The 21,350-nt window shown below is 36.0% G+C and overlaps 1 protein-coding gene across 3 annotated transcripts in view; it reads left to right on the top strand.

Moving 5' to 3' along the window:
• The window catches only part of EPS8 (epidermal growth factor receptor pathway substrate 8), a 132,084-nt gene that overhangs the window by 75,195 nt on the left and 35,539 nt on the right, over window positions 1-21,350 (top strand). For all 3 annotated transcript variants that reach the window (XM_032191330.1, XM_032191338.1, XM_032191321.1), the window contains exons 2-9: window positions 4,026-4,116; window positions 5,203-5,276; window positions 13,915-13,982; window positions 15,940-16,101; window positions 16,268-16,417; window positions 18,651-18,733; window positions 19,629-19,765; window positions 21,130-21,203. In XM_032191330.1, the coding sequence (XP_032047221.1) occupies window positions 4,055-4,116; window positions 5,203-5,276; window positions 13,915-13,982; window positions 15,940-16,101; window positions 16,268-16,417; window positions 18,651-18,733; window positions 19,629-19,765; window positions 21,130-21,203 (810 nt within the window). In that variant the 5' untranslated portion in view covers window positions 4,026-4,054. The remainder of the gene's footprint in view (window positions 1-4,025; window positions 4,117-5,202; window positions 5,277-13,914; window positions 13,983-15,939; window positions 16,102-16,267; window positions 16,418-18,650; window positions 18,734-19,628; window positions 19,766-21,129; window positions 21,204-21,350) is intronic.

The following is a 21,350-nucleotide window of genomic DNA, read 5'->3' as shown; positions in this document are numbered from 1 at the left end:
TTTATTTTATTTTATTTTATTTTATTTTATTTATTTTCCATTTGATATTGTGATCTATCACTGGTGAGACTGATTGATTCAGGATGAGTGGAAAGAGCACCATGGTCTTATATATCTCATTTTCTATAATGAGATAGTTCTGCCCTTCTAGAAAAGGGATTTTTAAAATAAATTGAGGGATTTTGTTTCCTTCAAATTCCTACTAGGAAATTAAATGGCAGGATGTGTGAGTTGTATATGTATCAGCTTGTTCTTGCACACAAATTATATTGCCTTCATTAGGATGCTGTGCTGTAAGGTGGGGAAGGTAAGGAGTATTTTAGGATTTGGGCATATTTTTAATGAATATTTATGACAAATGAAATCATCTTGTATACCACTGCTGTACTGCCATATTTGAGGTTAGCCCACTAGTAGCTGTCAACTGAAGAACCAAGTTATATTTTGCTCAGAAATGGTTTGTCATTTACAAACCTTTGTCATTTATGTTGCTGCTTAATGTTGGTATCTTAGAGTCCTGCCAAAAATAAAGCTGATGGCACTGGTGAAGTCCTGGGTGGATTCTTTTTCTTCAGTCTCAGATCCTGCCAGAAATTGATTGTTTTTTGTTTTGTTTTGCATTAAGGAATTTCCTACTTAAAGCTATTTTTCTCATGATATTGATTTTATGTATTTTTTAATATACTTCTACATAAGTATTTTAACATTTATCTCGCTATTTATTATTATTTTTACCTATTTTCTTATGAGTTTTTTCTTCCTAAATTCTTGCTTAGTTTTCCTGTTATAAAATATTTACTGTTCAGAGTAGGCTTTATTTCTTCTCAGGATTCTTAAAAAGGCATGATCGTACTTGGATATATTCACAAGTAAACTGTTGATACTTCAGGTCTACTTGAAGAGGGATTGTACAGTTAATTTTGAATGATGTTTATCTTAAAATCTATGGCACCAGTATATTTTACTGTGAACTGGTGAGCTGAGGTGAAAGGGAAGATTAAGGAGGAAGTGGAGTTTATTAATAGACTCCTGGACGACAAAAGTTTAGCAATGTGTGCTGGTTGACTTTTTCTGTGGGACTGTTTGTAAGAGATGAAAGAGTATTTGAGATGAAAAATACAGCAAAGAAAGATGTATAAGTGCATAGTAAGTGAAGCACTACACTTTGTTATTCTTTTATGTCTGCCTTGTCTCCATTATGCACCTAAGAAAATTTTAGTGTTTTCTTAAAATGTTTTTTTTTTTTTTTTTCCAGAAATATTTAGACTGAGAGAGATGAAATAGCATGATAATTTTGGTGGAATCATCACTACTGAGGACTAATTATGAATAATGACTGTGAAGGGTTAGATTTTATTCACATTCAGGAGCTTTCTTGAACAAAGTTATGAGAAGTACTGTGTAGGCTCTGGAATTGTGCCATCAAAGTAGTAATCTTGATGTTTCAAAAGCATTTGATTTCCTCTAATGGCATAAGAGATTGGAAATACTGTTGGCTTTACCCAAATCAAATAGAATATGGTGTTTTGTTTGCAAATCAGCTAAAACTCACTAAAAATTTTGTGCTTACTTGGCATAACAAGACTACATCTCCCTCTCCCTTCCCATCTCCCTCTTTGCTTTTTCCCTGAGGCAGACAAAACTTCTAACTTCGGTTTTGCACCATCACTTGATCCCAAATGCAGTTTTAAAGCTTTTTGTATTAATGCTAAGTGGTGTTACACTTCACAGCGAGCAAGTATTTAATCAAGGTATTTTCTTCTGATGTGAAAATTTTCTGTTCAAGGTCATTGTTGCTATAAAACTTGCAGTGCATTATGCTAATTTCAAAGACTGAAGCTTTGACTTTTAAGATATTACTTTGCTTCTACTTAAAATGTTTCACCACTATCATAAACTTAAGTGGAGTAAAAGTAACAAATTGTTATGTTGCAACTAATGTTGCTGATTAAGAAGAAAAATTATGTCAGAGAAGCAAAATAATTTTGATTTTAAAAAATGTGTTTGTTTGTTTCCAGATAACTTTAAAATGAATTGTTGAGGAATTTGTGATCTGAAAAATCACAGGTGGTAAATGGGTATAGAGAATAAAGTAAGAGTCATCTTAATAAAAGTATGCGTGGAAAGTATATGAAAAGAGGGATACTGAAAGATAATGGACATAATTTGTGGAAGTTTTATGATCCACTCACTCTTAGGAAGCTAATCCTACTGTAAATTGTTAAGCAGTGTATCAAAATTGAGCAGTGTTTGCAGATGATAAGAATTAATAGTGAATATGAAGTGTCAAAGAGCTTAATAACAGTGTGATCTAGAGAACAGCAGTTGTGAGTGGCTCTGGTCCATGTGTGTATTAGAATGGCACAAGGAGCGCACAACGACCTGGCACATCCTGCTGTATAAATGAATATTTCTGTTCTTTCAAGTCATGGGTCAATTCTAGGATGCTTCCAAAAGATTGTAATTGCTCATGAATTGAACAGTGCTCAGCATGGGGAGCGATTTGTTTTAGACAGCTGTCAAGTATTGCATTGTGTGAAAAGTGGCCTAAGAGCAGCCAAAGATGCTACCAAATTAGGTATGTGATATGTTATTGGTGATACACAGGAGAGCTGGAGGTAAAATACATGTCTGTCAGTAAAGATCCTTTGCAAGGAGCAATCAAAGATTTAAAAGGAAAAAAAAAAAAAAAAAAGAAAAAGAAAAAGATTATAAAGTATGTGCTTGCAGTAGGGGAAATAGCACACTTCCACATGGTGACAGTCGGCATCTAATCAATATAGCTCTGTTCTAGTTAGCTTTGCTAACTGCATCTCAGGTAAGAGATTTTGGGTAAGAAAGATATAAAAATGACTCTGCTGAGTGCAGAAGACTCAACCCAGCTTTTAGGTCTTGAAATAGCAGAAGGCTTTGGAGCTGAGGACAGAATTCATTTTAGATTTGTGTTTCTGCATGAAAAAGGAAGGGAGCATAACACATACAAAGTGCAGTATGCACTATAGATCAATTGGCTGCTGCTTCATTGTAAAACAGTTAAATTAAGCAGTAGGCTGACAGTGATTCAGAAAATAAGCTGCTTGTAAAATGGCTTTAGTACAACAAAGCAGGTTGTGCTTACTTTTGGAAATGGAACATCTGTTGGATACAAATTTTATCTGACATACTTTTGAATATTTTGTGGAATTAAAATAGTTTATTCTAAGTTGAAATAGTTTTTTCTATTTAATGACTCTGGATTCTAGATAATTAATCAAATATGTACTTTATATACACATATGGAAGAATATTTGCTTATGGTAAATTCAAATAGTGATTTATTAATTGTAATATGAAAATCGTTTACCAGAGTCAATTTTAATTTCAATAGCATGATAATAAAGGGGCAAATTCTTTTAACTCTTTCATCATAGCTTTCTCAGGATTGCTATTATATGAGAGCTTCATTTGGCACACTAAACTTTCAGGAAATTACATGCTGCTAAAAATATATATATATATTTTTTTCAGTCCCAAAATAACTAACCTTGCAAGTTTCCTCCTGTGTAAACAATTGTGTTTTGTTTTGATAATGCATTTTTCTAAAAATTCAGCTGATACATTTTATAGAAGAAATATGTATCAAAAATTCATTTCTAAAGTTGCTTTCAAATAATTGAATTGTGGTTTAAACTCAAGCATGCTTGATTATTAAAGTTGCCATTTGAAACATCTTGTCCACTTCTGCAGCAGATGTTCTTTGCTTAGTTAGCCTTTTATTTTACAAGTTTTTCCTAAAGACTAGTCTAATGGTTTAGTTCACCAAATTATAAATTATTTGAAGCAAAACCTATCAAATTTCAACTGGGGGAAGTTCTGTAATAGGTCTTTAAGGTATTGCCACAATACAAGTAATAACAATTGAGCTTGTGGATGCAATTCCTTTCCCATTTCAGCCGTAACTTTTTCATTAGGTTTGTATTGCATCTGTATTAAACCTTCATCTTTTTTAGAGACTTCAATTCATTTGCTGCTGTTTCTTTTCGCAGATCACTTCCCTCAGTAAGTGACAGTAAGAATGAATGGACATATATCAAATACCCCTCCTGGTGGATATGGAAGTTATTCTCCTCAAATCAAGTAAGGTTATGCCTTTGATTTTCCTTCTATGGACAAAAAAATAGTTTTGTGCTTTTTCCTTACTCTTTCATTTCAGATGGAGCCATGATTATTAGAGTTCATTGGAATAATACAAAGGCAATTTCTGTGAAAGAGTGTTACAGCTTCCCAACTATGTTACCAAACTGATAGGTATTATCTGACTGATTTTTCTATCAGTGTAAGGGTAAAGTTGTATTAAGGAATGTAGTCATCTGGCATAGAAAAATAAATTGCTGTAGCCACAATATAATTCATACATGACTCAGAGAGGTCTTTGTATGCCTGAGCTGTTTAAGGCTAGCTCTGAGTGAATGCATTTTTGTGCATCAAAGATGAGGCTGCTCTTCCCATCTGTGAGAAAATACCATTTCCTGGTAAACAGAACTGAGAAACTGTTGCTTTCCTTGAAAGTGTTACCTTTTCTGAGATAGGAGGATGTTCCTTGTGTCAGAAGCATGGCACTAGACTTCATTCACACCACTAATGAGAACTGGCCTAATCTGATGCAAAAGAACATGTATTTCTGTATGGAGCAGGGCATCTGTGCTATCATCTGCTTCTTATATTGTTGTCCCTTTACAAGGAGTTTGTATATGAATCATTATTGCTGTTACACTAGAAGGAAGTTGGATTGTCTTTTAATTTGTTGTAGGCAGCGATATGCCTTTTATTTTTTATGAAAACCACATAAAACTGTTAAAAACAATTAACACTCGTGTACATAGGCAAAAGACAAAATCCTACTAAGTCTTTGGCGTAGTCTTCATTATTATTCCTTCATAGTAATTACTCTTACCTTATGGTAGTGTTTATATGTATACCATACCCCCCCGTGCATGATGTTGTATTAATGCAACAAAAAATAGCACATAAAGGCTTCCAACCTAAGAGAAATACACTTCATTATATTCATGATGCAGAACCAGTATCCAGTAGCATTACCTCTGTTAGCAATGTTGTAGGTGTGTATAGCCCTACATAATGGAAGGGTTTTATTCAATGCCTGTGTCTTTGTAGCAAATATATCTATTCAGAAGTTAACCAGAAATGTTTTTTTCCTTCCAGTGGCTATGGCTCACCAACATTTGGTCAGGCAGAGAGGGAGCAGAATTCAAGAACAAGTGCAAAGGCTCTTTATGGTAAGATGGCATAAAGTCACTGAACTTCTATGTTAGAATTGTTATTTAAACATTGATTGTGATGTCTTGGTATATATTTTATTTATGTCTTTTGTATAGTATGTATACAAAACTGAAATGTGTATGTATATGTTTATAGGTATGTATATTATGTATCTGTCAATATGTATTAACAAAATAAAAGAATTAAGTGATTTTATTCTTACTAAAGTGATAGTTTTCAACAATGATTTCTGCATCCTGTGTATGTTCACTCGACATACTAATTATGCGTGCTGACAGAAAGAGTAGGTGGTAACAAACCAGCAAGAGACATTCTGATGATTATTTCATCTGCAGATTATTTTTTTGGCATGCATTTCACTATTTTCATTTTATATCATCCTAATCATTTTTCAAAAGTGCATGTTTTGCATGATGTGTCAGTAGTAGCAAGTATTTTAGCCATGTCCTTTAATCTTTTAAAATGATACCTGTATGAGGTTTTTCATGTCAAACATCATGGAATATTTGTATGTAAGTAGAATATGGGGACAAGTGAGTAAATTTGAAACATATAACAGTAAACGGCCTTTTACTTCTGAAATAATTTAATTCAAGTATTAATTGAAAATACTTACTGTTTAACTACTGTGTTACAGGTGGCTACTATAAAATGAGTTGTTGATTTTGTTTTACTGTCATTGCTAGTAGATAGATCAAAAAATTGCAGTAGTAATTGACAAGAACTGAATGAAGTAGAAGATTCAGTTATCCTGGAGATTCAAGTAAAGATACATTTCCACAACCTTTAGAGAGGGGTTTGTACATTTTACTGTTGCTGCTCAGTTTTATATACATAAACTAGGCTGTCAGTATCACCAACTGTATGAGCTGGAGTAAACAAGAAAAATACCTAAAACCTTCCTCAAATTCTAGGCACTTATATATTACTTTTAGGAATCATGTTACCATTCTGCTGCATCTGTCATGTGTCTTCAATGTTTTTTCCTTTGTCATGCTTAGGAATTTTGTGCATTCTGTCCCATTGTGCATTCTGTGGGAAGCAGTTAAATATAAAATATTTTATTATTAATTTATAATTAATAGCTAATGTATGTGTTTTGTTTGACCCGTGAGACTGAAAGACTATGAGCAGATTGAAGGCTCTCATTTTTTTTTATGTATATGTATACTTCATGCAACTATACCAGTTATGTAAATACTTCAAGCCTATGTATTTAATAGATTCACTTATAGATATCTAAATAGTTTTAGTGGAACTAACATGGACCACATTGTGGTTTTTTGTTTTGTTTTGTTTTGTTTTATGAAAGCTGGCAATGTAATGCTAGCAGCAAATTTTGTTCATGACAAACTTCCTTTTCTGGAAGTCATTTTCTGAATGTTATTTGGACTAAAGTGCACCTATCCATGGATATCAACAGGTAGAAATGGTACCTGAGTTCCTAAGTCACCACTAAATCTTGAATGCAATTTTTTCCAGTCACAGTGAAGATCTTAAAACATCTATCTATCTATCTATTTATCTATCTATCTATCTATCTATCTATTTACTTATCTACATATGTATATATATACATCATGGCATGAAGCTTAACTGTTGAGTCCCAGTGCTTATTTTGGTAAGGTCATTCATGATTATTCAGTCCTTCAGTCTTCAGGAAGAAGGCTGACTGCACTGCTGATTGGGAAAAGAGGCTGGAGTTTTATTTGTGTTACAGACAGTTTGGTTAAAAAACAGACTGCAGCCATTGCTATCTCTGATGTGGTTACCTGATAGCAAAAACTTGTTTGCAACTGCCTTTTCCTGTGTCAAATAATCTCTGTTTTGACGCATTTCCTGCCTGAAATGAAATGTTTTCTATTTGCATGATAAATGTCTCCCTGACCTAAGAGAAAGGATGCCCTCTACACATTCTTAGGGTTTTTATTTCATTATTCAATTCCTCATCTCTCCATCTGAAATGGGTTTTGGCTCGTACTGTCATCTGTTGTTCTAGCATTAGCTTCTCCATCTGTCTTCTGCTGTTCAGCACACAGGGAGACGTGCAGCATCGGTTGGATCCAATAGCCAGTGCTGCACTGGGAGTTTGCCAGTGAGTGACAAATTGCGGAGCAGCCCCCTTTCCCAGCAGTCATAAGCTAGTGTTTCACTCCAAATCGTTGGACTGTTATTCAGTACAGAATTGGAAGATTTTATGAAAGTAACTCTATCAGAAAAGACCAGGTGTTTTATATATTGTGTTTATATTCCCATGGCCGTGATTAGGTGCTAGCAATGAAATTGCATGTTTATCTTTGTATTGCTCAAATACCTCATTCAGAGTAAGAAATGTAGTGTAATAGGGGTCTGTTAAAATAAGCCAGCTGTGTAACATTCTTGTGTTATTTGATACTCAAATGAATTAAACTAACAATTGACTTCTAAACAATACACCTTCTCTGATAGCTAGCTGCATGTAGCCATCAGGGAGAATGATAGCAAGAGTTTCTGAAAGTGATAGTGTTTACTCCTCTGATACTGACATTTGTTTTTAAATCAAGTTTTGACCTTTCTCCTTGGAGGTGTAGATCACAACTCCTGCACTTTGCTCTGAGTCTCAGTTTTCTCCAGCTGCTGCAATATATTCTTAAAGGGGTATCAGCAATCAGTCCAATGCAACCATAAATATACAGTAGTACTAAGTATTGTGGTTTTCTGCTTGTCAATGTGTGGTAATAATTTACAGTTGTATCAGGATTTGTAGGGTAGTTTGTGAGACACTTAATCCATCTCCATGTGGATTGCTATCTAATTTCAGAGCTTTGTCTCTTTTTATACTATATAGACATTTTCCAGTTTCCCTATGGAAGGGTAAGATAGGATTCACTGTTATCCTCCTTTGCACTATCATAACTGGAGTGCTGATAACTTTTATTACATCTTTGATGCAATTATCGGGGGAAGTCTTGGCACAGGAACTCTTCATTTCTGTTCTAGGCTCTAGGCACTGAAAATTTGTTTGTACCTAAACATAGCATAGCCCTAACCAGCACCACTTGTGCTTTGAGTTATCCATGAAGACCCAGCCACTGGACTTTTATATTTGGAAAGAATTACTTAGATAAAGAATCTACCTAGATAATCTACCTAGATAAAGAATCGGATTTGTTTTAGAATCACAGAATATCTCAAGGTGGAAGGGACCCACAAGGATCACATCCAAATCCTGGCTTTGCACAGGACCACCCAAAAACCAGACCCTATGTCTGAGAGTGTTGTCCAAATGCTTCTTGAAATACAGCAGACTCAGTGCTGTGACCACTGCCGTGGGGAGCCTGTCCCAGTGTCCACCACCCTCTCAATGAAGAGCCTTCTGATACCTTGCTGTGATTTTTCTGTGCTCTTTCTACTGGACAATGACAGTCAGACTGCGGTAGGATTTATTAAGCAACTTTCTGATTTGCCATTTAGCTGCAGTCTCTTCCAGTGGAAAAATGGGTGAGAGGATTCTATGTATGTCAGGTTCTGTACATAGCTCTGCCTCAAATGACCTTGGGCAAAGCTGGTATTTTTGTCTGAAACCATGGAGTAGTTACCTTTCCAAAGTATGAAATGGCCAGAAATAACTAGGGAGAGCACAAAGTTTTGTTGTAATGAGGGCAATAATGAGTCTGTGTAGGGTACTGCCTATTGTATTTTTGGCTTGTCCAAAAGCCTTTCGCTGAGAGTTTTTTCATTTGTTTTTGTTATCTTGTGTTTCTGTGGCTGCTTCCAAGTTTAGTATGAAGTCAGCACCCTTTCACATCTTTTTAAAACCATAAATGTGGTCCATCCCTGGTGATTGGTAAATGCAGTAAGTTCACAAAGACTAGAAGAGCCATAGCATCACTCCACATCAGAAAGAGACAGGAATATTGCTTTCTGTGGATCAATATTTGTGTTCCTTTGAAAAGCTTAGTAACTAGTAGATCTTATAGTCAGGGCCTATAAGTGAAAAGCTGTTCTGCTTTTAAGCTTATTGTGCTTGCCTTGTGAGAGATTTTATTTTGCTCAGATTCCTCCAGGTTGCTTTTGCTGTATATAATTGTGATTAAGAATTTGGTGTCTTCTGTTGTGATTCTTTTTATCTCTGTTTTCATGCTTTCTTTTATCAGAGGAAAATATTTTAGATAAATTGTGTGCAGTGCATCAGCTAAGTTTGAACTTACTGTACTATGAAGGCTGCACTGTTTTACATATTGGATGTAAGAGCTGTAATAAATAGAATAAACAGGAAAAAAAAAGAAAAAAAGAAAGAAAAAAAGAAAAAAAGTTGTGATTGTTTTATTCATCATATCTCAAAGCCTCTGTTGTAGAATATCACTTTAACTGCAATAATTCTCTTCATGCTTGAAGGGACCCATGAGAGGCTGAGATTGATTGGGAGGATTAGGAGAGTGAAATGGAACATATAAAACATTTATTTTTTTTTCACTGTAAAGACTTGAACCCAGCCAGCACCTAAGGACTTACCCTGAGTGAGTTGCTTCGTCACTACCCCTCTCTCACTGCACAGTGAGATTGAGGAGGGAATAGAAAGAGCAAAAGCAAGGAAAAAGCTCATGGATTAATATAAAGATAGTTTGATAAATGAGAGGAAAAAGAACTAAAAACAAACAAATGAAATAAAAAAGAGCAATGCAAAGGCATTTTGTATAACATACTACATACCAGCCTCCAACAGGCAGATCAATGTCCAGCCAGTCTCTGAGCATTAGATACTTTGGAAAGACTACCCCTCAGTTTTATTGTTGAGCATGGGTTTATTGCTGAGCATTACTTTATATGCTATGGGCTTCTGGTCAGTTTGGGTCACTTGTGCCCCCTCCCAGCCTCTTTTGGACCATCAGTCAACTTGCTGGGGGCAGAGAGAAAAATGGAGAAATCCTTGATGCTGTGCAAATGCTGCTCAGCAATAGGTAAAACCTAGGTGTGTTATCAACACAATTTTAGTCACAAATCCAAAACACAGCACCACACAAGCTGCTGTGAAAAATTAACTCCATTCCAGCCAGACCCAGTACATTCAGTAAGTCAGCAAATTCATGAAAATTAGTCATGCTTATTTTAAATAGTAGGGGATGAGTTATTAGCATTTGAATATCATGTTATAAGTTCCTTTCTGAGGGCAAGGTGAGAACTTGCAGAGGTTTTTTAACCTCTAAACAAAGGTTAAAGAAAAACTTCTTTAGAAGCAACTGAAGAATTTTACTGATGCTAGGTTACTTATTAGAAGTTGTATTTTGAAGGGTGTATGATTCAGGATGGATGAGTTACCCATAACATCTACCTCCACCTCCTTTGTGTCAAAGTTGACAACATTCACAGCTACTACAGGCTAGTTTTTACCTCATTCAAAGCTAGAAAAATGTTGCAGCACTGAACAGCAATTAAGTGCCTGTGAGGTGTTTCCCCACACACACACTTGTGTATGTGTGTGTGTACATGTTGGTTTGTATCTGCAACAAGACTTGGAAGCCTCCTCAGGTTTAGTTTGCATGCTTTACTTAGAGTTTAGGTTGCACTGCTTTCCTGGGCTCTGGAGTCTGAAAGTCTGTAAGTGACATGTGGCTGTGTTTTTAGAAGAAGGGCTTGTTGGACGGACATCAAAGGGTAACTCACATCTCTAACAGGTTCTAATAAACATTCTGCCAGCATAAGTGTGTTTAAAATAGAAACGGGTAAATAGGAGCTGTTGCTGAACTCAAAGTAGACTGTCAGTTGTGGTTAGTATACTTTTTATTTGTTAACACAGACACTGACTGACTTTTGCTAATTCAAGTTCTGTTGAAGTTCTTGTTACTGTCCTGTTGTAATTAAGAACGCAGAACTTCGGGGGGTCTCCTTTGCTCTCAGACACAGGTGGTCATAGCTTTTATTATAGAATCATAGAATCATAGAATATCCTGAGTTGGAAGGGACCCTTAAGGATCATCAAGTCCAACTCTTGACACCGCACAGGTCTACCCAAAAGTTCAGACCATGTGACTAAGTGCACAGTCCAATCTCTTCTTAAATTCAGACAGGCTCGGTGCAGTGACCACTTCCCTGGGGAGCCTGTTCCAGTGTGCAACCACCCTCTCTGTGAAGAACCCCCTCCTGACGTCCAGCCTAAATTTCCCCTGCCTCAGCTTAACCCCGTTCCTGCGGGTCCTGTCACTAGTGTTAATGGAGAAAAGGTCTCCTGCCTCTTGACACCCCCTTACGAGGAAGTTGTAGACTGTGATGAGGTCTCCCCTCATTATCAGAAAGCTCTCTTTCTTAATACAAACACTATTATTCTCACCGTGACATAGTGTGTTAAAAACCTTGTCATCTTGTCCATTGTGAGTGCTGTACTGTTCTGTGGAAGAGGATGTGTTAATCGGTGCTCCAAGTGTTCTTGGATATCCTAATGCAAAACAAAATTTCTATGAATCAGAGCAAGGAATCTCTTGCAAAAGTCATTCTCTGTTTTTTAATTTATTTGGAGCCTTTACTTACACCAGGATGTCTTTATTTAAAAACACTCCAACTGTTATTGTTTGCAATATTTTTAATCCTTACAGTGGTTGTAAGATTTTGTATCCTTGTGTAATTTGATATCATTAGAAATAATGCTCTTTTTTCACCTAATAATAGTAATAATAATCAAAGTTGAATATTTGATGTGTTGTTAATTGAAACTTTTTTAAAGGGTATTTTCTTTCTTACTAGACAGTGTTTGACTATCATTTACAGTCCATTAAAGAGGGTTGTTAACTGATCCCCTTGGAGATGCAAAACATTCTATTGAGTTAAACTAGATACTATTTTTTTTAATTCCCTTGTTTTGTTAGGAACAGATGGACTTTACTTCTTCAGATCATCATCCAAACAAAAAAAGAAAGGTAGCAAGTCAGACAGTACTGCTTCACTGACTGCTTTTTTTTGGGATGAGCATGTGTGTGTCTGTTATCCTTAAAAGCATAACAACCAAACAAGATGCCTTAAATAACATGCTGCAAAAGCAGAAATATTAGTTACAATTGGAATCAGTGCAGGTCCTCTGTGCTGGGATTTCAGATATGGGGTGATGAAATTAAGACATCTGTTTTTTAACAATTCACACACCTAATTAAAAATTCTGATAATCCATGGCATTCTTCAATTTGGTGTTTGCATTGTGGACTCCTCTTGCTAAACCAAGCTGAGTAGCTGTGATAAGGGAGCAGGATAGCTCTTCTGTATGAGCAGTGTTTGTCATTGAGGAAGGGGCCCATCAAGCCAGGGAGGGGTTTCAAAAGCTGTGTTATCTTTCATGAAATTCATTGAGGATTGGAGAGGTAATGGGTGTGATTCTAAAACGTGACAAAATCCTTCCAGACATTACATCTGCACTTCTTTCCTTGTCAATACCTGAAATTCCTGTGTGAAGGAATCCAGGTCACAGACAAGCTTTTTGCAGTGTTGCTTTTATGGCATCCTCACTACAGGTCTCTGTACGTCACAGATCATGTGTTTGGTAGTAGGTAGCATTTTTAATTTTGCAAAAAGGAACTTATCTCTCGTGGTGACAGAATCACACGCTCTTATTTTTGCCCCAGCTACTCTAAATGGGTGTGATGAAATGAATGTAACTTCAGTTACATATATTTTATTCCAAACACAATCAAACTGCCTATTTTACTTGAAGATCAGAAATGTGTTTTGTTTTGTTTTGTTTTGTTTTGTTTTTAAATGCAGAATTTCCTTGTACTTCTTTTGAAGAAGTCTCCTAGTGACTTTTTAGACAAAAGTCGCAGTGTTTTGGATTGGGCACTTTAGTGGTTATGGAGGTAAAAAATGGACAAACCCTACAAATGTTTCATTCATCTTTTTTTCTAATAAAGTTGAAAAGTTTTTGTTTGTTTGTTTGTTTGTTTTTCAGCATTCATCTTAATTCATTATTTTGTGGTGTGGGTGTGTGTTGTGTCCTCATCTTGCATTTTCCCTTCCCTTTTCCCCTGGTTTGATATTAATCTATTGTATGTAGTTAAAGACAAACAATGTTTCTGATTTTGCAGCATTTTGTTTGTCAGATGAAAAATATTTGTGTTCTGAGATATTTAATTTGTATTTTTTTTGCTGCAGCTTTTGGCTTTTTTTCCTTCCCTGCTTTCCATGTATTTTTCTACATTAGTAATTCAACAAACAGAATACTCTAGGAAGAGATAAGGAATGACTCAGGTCTTGTTTGTGTGTGACTTTGTTGTTTTCCAGATTTAGTATGAGAAATGTGTTTATATCAGAAAACACTTTTGCTTTCAGGTGCATTCATACAATTATAACAAACCTAGTTACCATGTTGCTACCAAAGTGGTAAGCCAGTGATTTTAATAGTCAGGCTTCCCAGTCAAGTGTTTTCCATCAGAGCTCTCCTCCCATCCGGAGACAATGAGACAAGAAAACTGGCTTTTAACATGGATGTAAGTACGATGCTTGTGCTGAACTATGTGAGCATGAAGGTTTTTCTTTTGAATACAGAAATAAAGAGCAGCTCACCTTCTACTTTCACATATATGGCTAGTCTTAAGCATCTTTGAGAAGTATCCAAAACACAGCATGATAAGAATTTGAAGGAATAATTATTCTTTCTTTTCTCCGTCTCTTTAGAACAAAGAAAGAATTATGCACGGGACAGTGCCAGCAGCATATCCGAAACTTCGCAGTATCATGTAGAGGTGAGACAAGGATGTATGACAAGGCAATGTACCAATTACAGCTTTTGGTTACACACAGTGATTTTTGCTTATGTGATTTTTGCTTATGTGATTTTTGAGGATAATATGCTTGAAGACATATGAATCTTCCAAAATATCCTGCCAGCCTGAGGTCACTTCAGAACAGATTACACTGAAATGTATCAAATTCTCTAGCTTTGCCATAACAAGCTGGAATTTTTATGTAGAAGAATGTAAGCAAAGTTGTGTGTAGTTTGGCAAAGGGACAGAGCTTCTCAATGGGATCACAGCTCAGTGTGTTATGCCGTCCTGTCTCTGAACCTGTCTCGTTGCAAGGATGAGGCAGAGCTGAAAAACACTGTGCTGTTGGAGAGGCACACTGACTGATATCTTAAATGAATATCTTGATCACTTATAATCAACAGAGGGGCTGGGATATTTAGAAAGAGCTGGGTACTAAGCCCTAAAAGCCTTACTAAGTCTGTTGTGTAGCAGTTTAACAAGTACATTTTGCCTGCACAGTTTCATCCCCAGTGAAAAATGCAAAATACATTGCTTCTTGTCTTAAACTGCTTTTCAGAAATACTGTATGCTGCTGTCATATCTTCTCCAGAAATAGCTATGTTTAAAATGTTCAGCAAAGTAAGCCTGGGTGCCTATACATCATCTGTTAGGCACTTTTGGTTGCAGTGCCCCATTCCATAGTTTCTTTGGCATAAACTTTCTCCTACTGCCATCAGAACACTGTCATAGGTTAAGATGAGTCTTGCAAAAACCTTATATTCTCAAGTCCATTTTAGCTGGGTTTTAAATTTAGCTGTAAGTTGTGAAATTGTATGCAGAAGTGCTTCTATCCCATGATCAGCTTCCAAAGAAACATTAATGTTGCTTTTAATTATCTGTCTGTTTTCAGTTTCTACATAACCATTCTCATACTCTACTGGCATAAAGATTAGTACTGGTATTTGAAGTCTAAGCCTTCCTGCACGAGCAGTCAGTAGAGTTTGTTTCACTTTTTAAAACACTTTGATTATATACAGCTCGTATCTACTCTTCTGTCTGTCATTACTAAGTGTGCTCTTTTCCTGTAACAGAAGAAAACTCACTTGATTCTTTTAAGTTATTTATAAAGTGGGTATGCAGGCATATATTAAAATTGATTCAACTTGAGTGAGTGTATCCAGATCTTTAAAATAAAAAGTGAAGTTAGGGTTATGCCTGGATTAAATTAAATAACTTTATGGGTTGTCTTGCATGTCTGACATGTTGAAGGGAAGTTGTCAAAAATTTAATGATAGAGGAACTAGTTGAAGTGATGTCTGTGAAGTATTGTTTAATTTCTAGACCTTTAATGGAATCTGAAGAATGTTCCAAATTGATGGTGAGCAAAAATAGTTCATATACTACATCTTTACTGTGATCTGCATAAAACAAGCAACTAGCCTGTCTGTAGGGTATCTCATTCAGATGCAAGCCCTTTGTGTTTGCCATGAGTGTGCTAACTGGCAGTTCTGGAGAAGATGAGGATGCTCCAGGTTAGGGTGGTGGTGAAAGAGTGTTGGCAGGCTGTTTCTGGGATGCTACTGCTGGTGCTTCTGAATTCAGCTTGCTATGAGACACAGGTTTTCAATGCTCAATAAAGCTAATTAAATACTCAAGATTCAATTCTAGCCATGATATGTGGAAGATGTTGGAATTTGCCTTAAAATGTAACCAGTACTGTAGTGAGGAAATGACAGGGGATGACAAATAGTGAGTTACAAAAGTCATTTAACTTAAAATGACATTACAGACTGAACAACCTTGCCTATAGCGTATTGGTGGGATCTGTCATAAACAAAGCCAATTCTATTCAGGAATTATTTGTATTGCTCTTTCATGACAATTTGAACACTGACATTGCCTATTGATAGGGAGAGTTACAGATTTTTTCTTCATTGTTTGTACCATTCACTAGCACTTAACGACCTTTGTTCTGGACCGAAAAGAGGCGATGATTACAGTAGATGATGGAATAAGGAAGTTGAAATTGCTGGATGCCAAAGGCAAAGTGTGGACTCAAGATATGATTCTTCAAGTGGATGACAAAGCTGTCAGTTTGGTGGACTTAGAATCAAAGGTAAGATCTGTGAGTGGCAGTCTCATTTTCAGAGGGAGAGAGAAGGGAAAAATGATGTATGTAAGGTTTGGTATTTTAATTAGCTTATTATCACTTTCCCTTTTTAACTCATGTAGCTTTTTTTTAATGCTTTTTTTTATATATATTTTTCCCTTTCTTTTGGCAGAATGAACTGGAGAATTTTCCTTTAAGCACAATTCAGCATTGCCAAGCTGTGATGAATGCATGCAATTACAATTCAATTCTTGCATTAGTATGTAAAGAACCAACTCAGAACAAGCCAGATTTGCATCTTTTCCAATGTGATGAGATTAAGGTAAGGTGGTAATGGAGATTTACTGTGACTAATTTGAATGGGGGAAATTTCATGAATTAGCAATTAGAATGGATGAAATCAAATAAATGGATTCATAGTAAATAATTGTGTTCTTTTATTCTTACAAGTATGTTTCAAGGTTAATGCATTTATGATTTGAGCACTATTTTATGTTAGTAAATGCAGCAGGGTTTGTCTTGTAAGAGAGGAGTGAGTTATATATGTAAGCTGAATCTTTAGAGCATGTGCAAATATGTTGTTACTGTAAATATTGATTCTTGGGCTCTGTAGCTGTACATTTAGGTTTGCAAATGAGTAAAGCTTTGGAATGTGTTTATGTTTTGTGTTCACGCTTCTGAAGAAAGTGGTATAAAATAGTTTGAGTTATCTCAAATATATTTTATAATCTGGAAAGAACTCATTCGGAGTCTTACCTAATCTTTCCCATTTTTCTGCTCTTTTTGCCATTGAACAATTAACCTCCTCTCTGTTTCCACATCTCTGCATCTCTGTCCTGCATGAGAGATAGTAAAATGGAAAATACTACTTGCAAGAGGGGCAAGTAGTATAGCAAGATTATAATATTTTTTTTCCAAGCTTTTAGAGTAAATATTTTAATGCATTCAGCAATACTTGTTTATTTCCAGGACTATAAATTTTGATGTGTTAGTTACTCTAGATAATTGGCATTTCTTTTAATTCTAGTCAATAATTTCATGGTTTCATTTTTTCCTTCTTTTTTTTTTTTTTTTAAATTCCTTCTTAGTAATATATATAATTGTCTTTGAACAGCAGATTGGTAATCACATTGTACAACCTTTTGGAAATTGCTACTGTGCTAGAGGTTTGAAGATGACCAATTGTGTTAATTCTAGTTTCACAGAATTTGTTGTTTCAGTGAGAAGTTCAGTTTGTAGTTTGCTAAATACTGCAGGGCTCCTCTTTAAAGTCTGTTTGGCCTCCCAGGGTGTAGAGGTGGTTGCTTTCCTTCAGATTTTCATTTTTTGAAGTTTTTCCAGTGTGTACAAATAAAAATACAGAGCGTATAAGCATGACTTGAAGTCTGGGATCCCCGTTTACTTCTGGAACATTATTTGAGTCTGTGACTTTACCCGAGGTTCTATTCCTTTCCCATAAGACTTGGCTCTTCTTGAGATGCTGCCTTTTTACTGCTTTTGATCAGCTGTTACCATGAACCTCAGGAACCTCTGCAACAATAATTTATTCAAAAATATAAAATTATATTTTGGGCATTGTATATTCTCATAAAAAAATGTTAAATAACAAATATCAATAGTGTGATTAGTGAAATTCTTCTGTTATTCCCTCAAGTTTTTCTCCTATTCATTCTTTAACATTGATAGATCTTGGGTACAGTTCATTGTAGTCTGAGAAGTCTGTTAATCCCTTTAGTCACTAAATTCAAGGAAGTTTTCTGGTCCTGGCAGAAGTTACATGTTCCTCTCAAGAAATTTTTTATCCTTCATAAGGGGACCAAGATAGAGGTGGGCCTTGTAGAGTGAGCCATACATGGACACACTGGGGCTTTGACAGCCTGGATAGGAAATTAGTTTGTCAGCTGAAGACATGTAATGGAGCACCCTAAATCCTATGAGAATCCATGACCTATTTAATGCAAGATCTATTAAAATGATGCCTTAGACATGTATCAGAATTTCACTTGTGAGCTGCTGGTGGAGGTAGGTACCTACAGATTAGGAAATGTTCTGAAAAATTCATCTTTTAGTAAACCAAAGAGAAATTGGAGGCTATTGTTACTTCTTAAAGGAGACTGTAATGCTACCAGTTATTTTCCTAATCCTTATGCTGCTGCTATCTATAGTAGTTTTGGTTATGTCCTTCACTAACGTGCTTGACAAAAACAAAAATGATGTACGTGGAGGATAAAATAACTTATGCAGTAATTGTTGGCTTGGGATGATTACAGCTATTCAGACAAATTTGGTAGCTAGATGAAACACTCATCTGATGATAATGTTTGAGATTGGAACAGTTACAAAAATACCAATTCCCAGACAATTGCATTGTGTGTTTCTTTGTTCCGTTAGCATGAAATAATTTATCCCAGATTTATTTATTTATTTTTAAGTGGGATATGATAAGGGATTCTCTAATCTAAGGATACCTTAAAAAAAGTGTATGATGAAATAATTATTTCATATGTCTCGTTAGTCTATATGAATATTGATGATTTCTGCTTCTGTCTCTTCAGGCTAGCTTTATTCATGAAGATATAGAAAGTGCAATCAGTGACAGCAAAAGTGGGAAACAAAAGAAGAGACTTGAAACACTGAGGTAAAAATCTAACTTCTTGGCAATATATAGAATCACCAACTCCCCAAGTCTATCTGCTGTTTCATGTTCTTTTTTTGCTAGTTGATAATATACTTCCAAAATCACATGTAGAGGCCTTGATTTAATACTTATCTCATGCTATTTCAATTTATAGCATGACTATTAACTTTCACAATTCCACCTTAGTGACTGGAACATCTGACATAAATGCAGTTTGCCAGAGAATAACATTCCATGTCTCAGTTCCACAGTTGGGTCAAATATACGGGTTATGAAGATGGTGAAGGGTCTAGAGGACAAGATATATGAGGAGTGGCTGAGGTCCCTTGGTTTGCTCAGCCCAGAGCAGAGCAGGCTGAAGGGAGGCCTCATGGTGGCCTGCAGCTTCCTCATGAGGGGAGCAGAGGGGCAGGCGCTGAGCTCTGCTCTCTGGGGACAGTGACAGGACCCAAGGGAACGGCATGGAGCTGGGACTGGAGAGGGTCAGGCTGGGTGTTAGGAAAAGGTTCTGCACTGAGAGGGTGGTCAGGCACTGGAACAGGCTCCCCAGGGCAGTGGTCACGGCACTGAGCCTGCCAGAGCTCAAGAAGCATTTGAACAATGCTGTCAGACATAGGATCTGGTTTTTGGGTGGTCTTGTGTGGGAGCCAGGAGGGTGATAGAGGTTTTGTTTTATTGGTGAATATTTTGCTAACCCCATCATGAAGTGTGTTTCCTATTACGTTTAATATATTTACACACCATGGTCTTGAGTACTGCTAATTTGGTAAGTCCATAGTGTGTTCAACAGCAGAATAGGTCTTTATATAGCCTCCTAGCCTTCTCTGATGAAGCACTAAAAAATAGAATGTTTTTGCTTTAAGTGTCACTTGTGGGCATCCTTTTCTTCCTGTAGGATGATATCCAATGCTGACAGCACCATCCCTCCACCCCCGCGAGCACCTGCCCCTGTGCCACCGGGGACCATCACCCAGGTGGATGTGAGAAGCCGTGTGGCAGCATGGTCTGCATGGGCTACTGAGCAGGGGGAGTGTGAGTATTTCTGCACAGCACAGTGATAAACACTTGTTCTGAGCAGTAGGTGTTTATGATCCTCGGTAATAACAAAAAATAATTCACAAAGAACACTTTCATGAAGATTACAGGAATTGAATGCACATAGAGAAATGGTTGTACTAGGTCACCCCTCTGTCCTTGCTGAGAGCGGACAGGATTATTCTCCCAGTCCAGTTTGAAACACCCCAAGCCACTGTTGCTTGATCTATGGAAGAGCTGTCTGTCATAATCTGACTTGTCATTTACTTATCATTTCTCTGAATTTCTGTTCAGCAACCTATTTACTTGTGTATAGTTACATGGTTGTATAGGCTATGAATTTTAACTTGGGCTTTTATGTGAACATAGTAACGCACACATTAATCAGTACTGTCATAATTCTAGTAAATTAATGATGCCCTATTTAGTAATAGGGAAATCATAGGCCAGACATTTCAGATAATTAAAAAATATAATCACTTGGATTATAATCTGACTGGAGATAAACATTATTTATTTATATGTTAATGACTAAAGTAGTTCATGTTTTTAAAACCTTAACCAAGGAATGCTGTAGAATTTCTGATATATTTTTTTCTTTAATCTCTAATGGCAACATTTTTATTTTGATCAGATTCCTTTGAAAAAAATAATCTTTAGAAACAATAAAGCTCCTTCTGTAAAACAGACTAATAATGAAGTAATCTTGGTTAAGGTGAGGGCTGTTTTTTGTTTTGTGTCGTTTGTTTTTTAATAATAGATACTAAAATTTTATAACTGAAGTCATTAACCATGACATCTTTATTATGTTTGGCTTATGAAGCTATATCACTCAACAAAGCAAACCAACTATGTAAAGAAAACCAAAATGTTCAGAAAAACATGTAATGTCAAGAATGTTTTCACCTTCTAATCTGCAGCATAACACCTACCTTGAGTAATGGCTAGTTTGTTCATTTGTTTGACTTCTCATTTGAAAAAAAAAGTTAGTTTCAGTAGTTTATCAAGTGCTCTGTCAGTGATATGAGTTCCTGTAGATCCCTCTATTCCATTCATGTGGATCTTTTCTAAAATGTGTTTACTAAAATCCTTCTTGTTAACAAAAGCAATATAATATTTATTTACTCAATATACAATGTACAGTATAATATTTATTTATAATATTTAGATTTGTCAAGGTCAGGTATTACAGTACAAGTTCATCAGGTTGTATAGAGTCCTTGTAAAGTGAATGGTACATTTTTTTTTATTTTTTATTTTTTACTGTAGAATGAATGGTTTCAAGCATAAGCTATTTAGGAAGTATTGTTTTTTAATTCTGCATATATGGATGTGTTATTATCCTCTTCCCTTTTCCACAGTTGAAAAACATAGACAATACCATGACCATGAAGAAACGGCAGAGATGATAGCAGCCAGAATTGACAGAGATGTTGTAAGTGATAGTGCTACTACAAGAGATGTTGCTTAATGTCTGTGAAATTTTGCAGCCCTATGTCTTGGGAAGACTTTTTCCACACGGGACATGCAGTTCTAGAGGAAAGCATTCTGGACACCCTATGCTTGTGCAGTAGACTTCTAA

Source organism: Aythya fuligula, chromosome 1 (genome assembly GCF_009819795.1).
Source record: "Aythya fuligula isolate bAytFul2 chromosome 1, bAytFul2.pri, whole genome shotgun sequence".
NCBI lineage: Eukaryota > Metazoa > Chordata > Aves > Anseriformes > Anatidae > Aythya > Aythya fuligula.
Note: the sequence above shows the minus strand (reverse complement) of the source record. Positions and strands in the feature narration are given on the sequence as shown.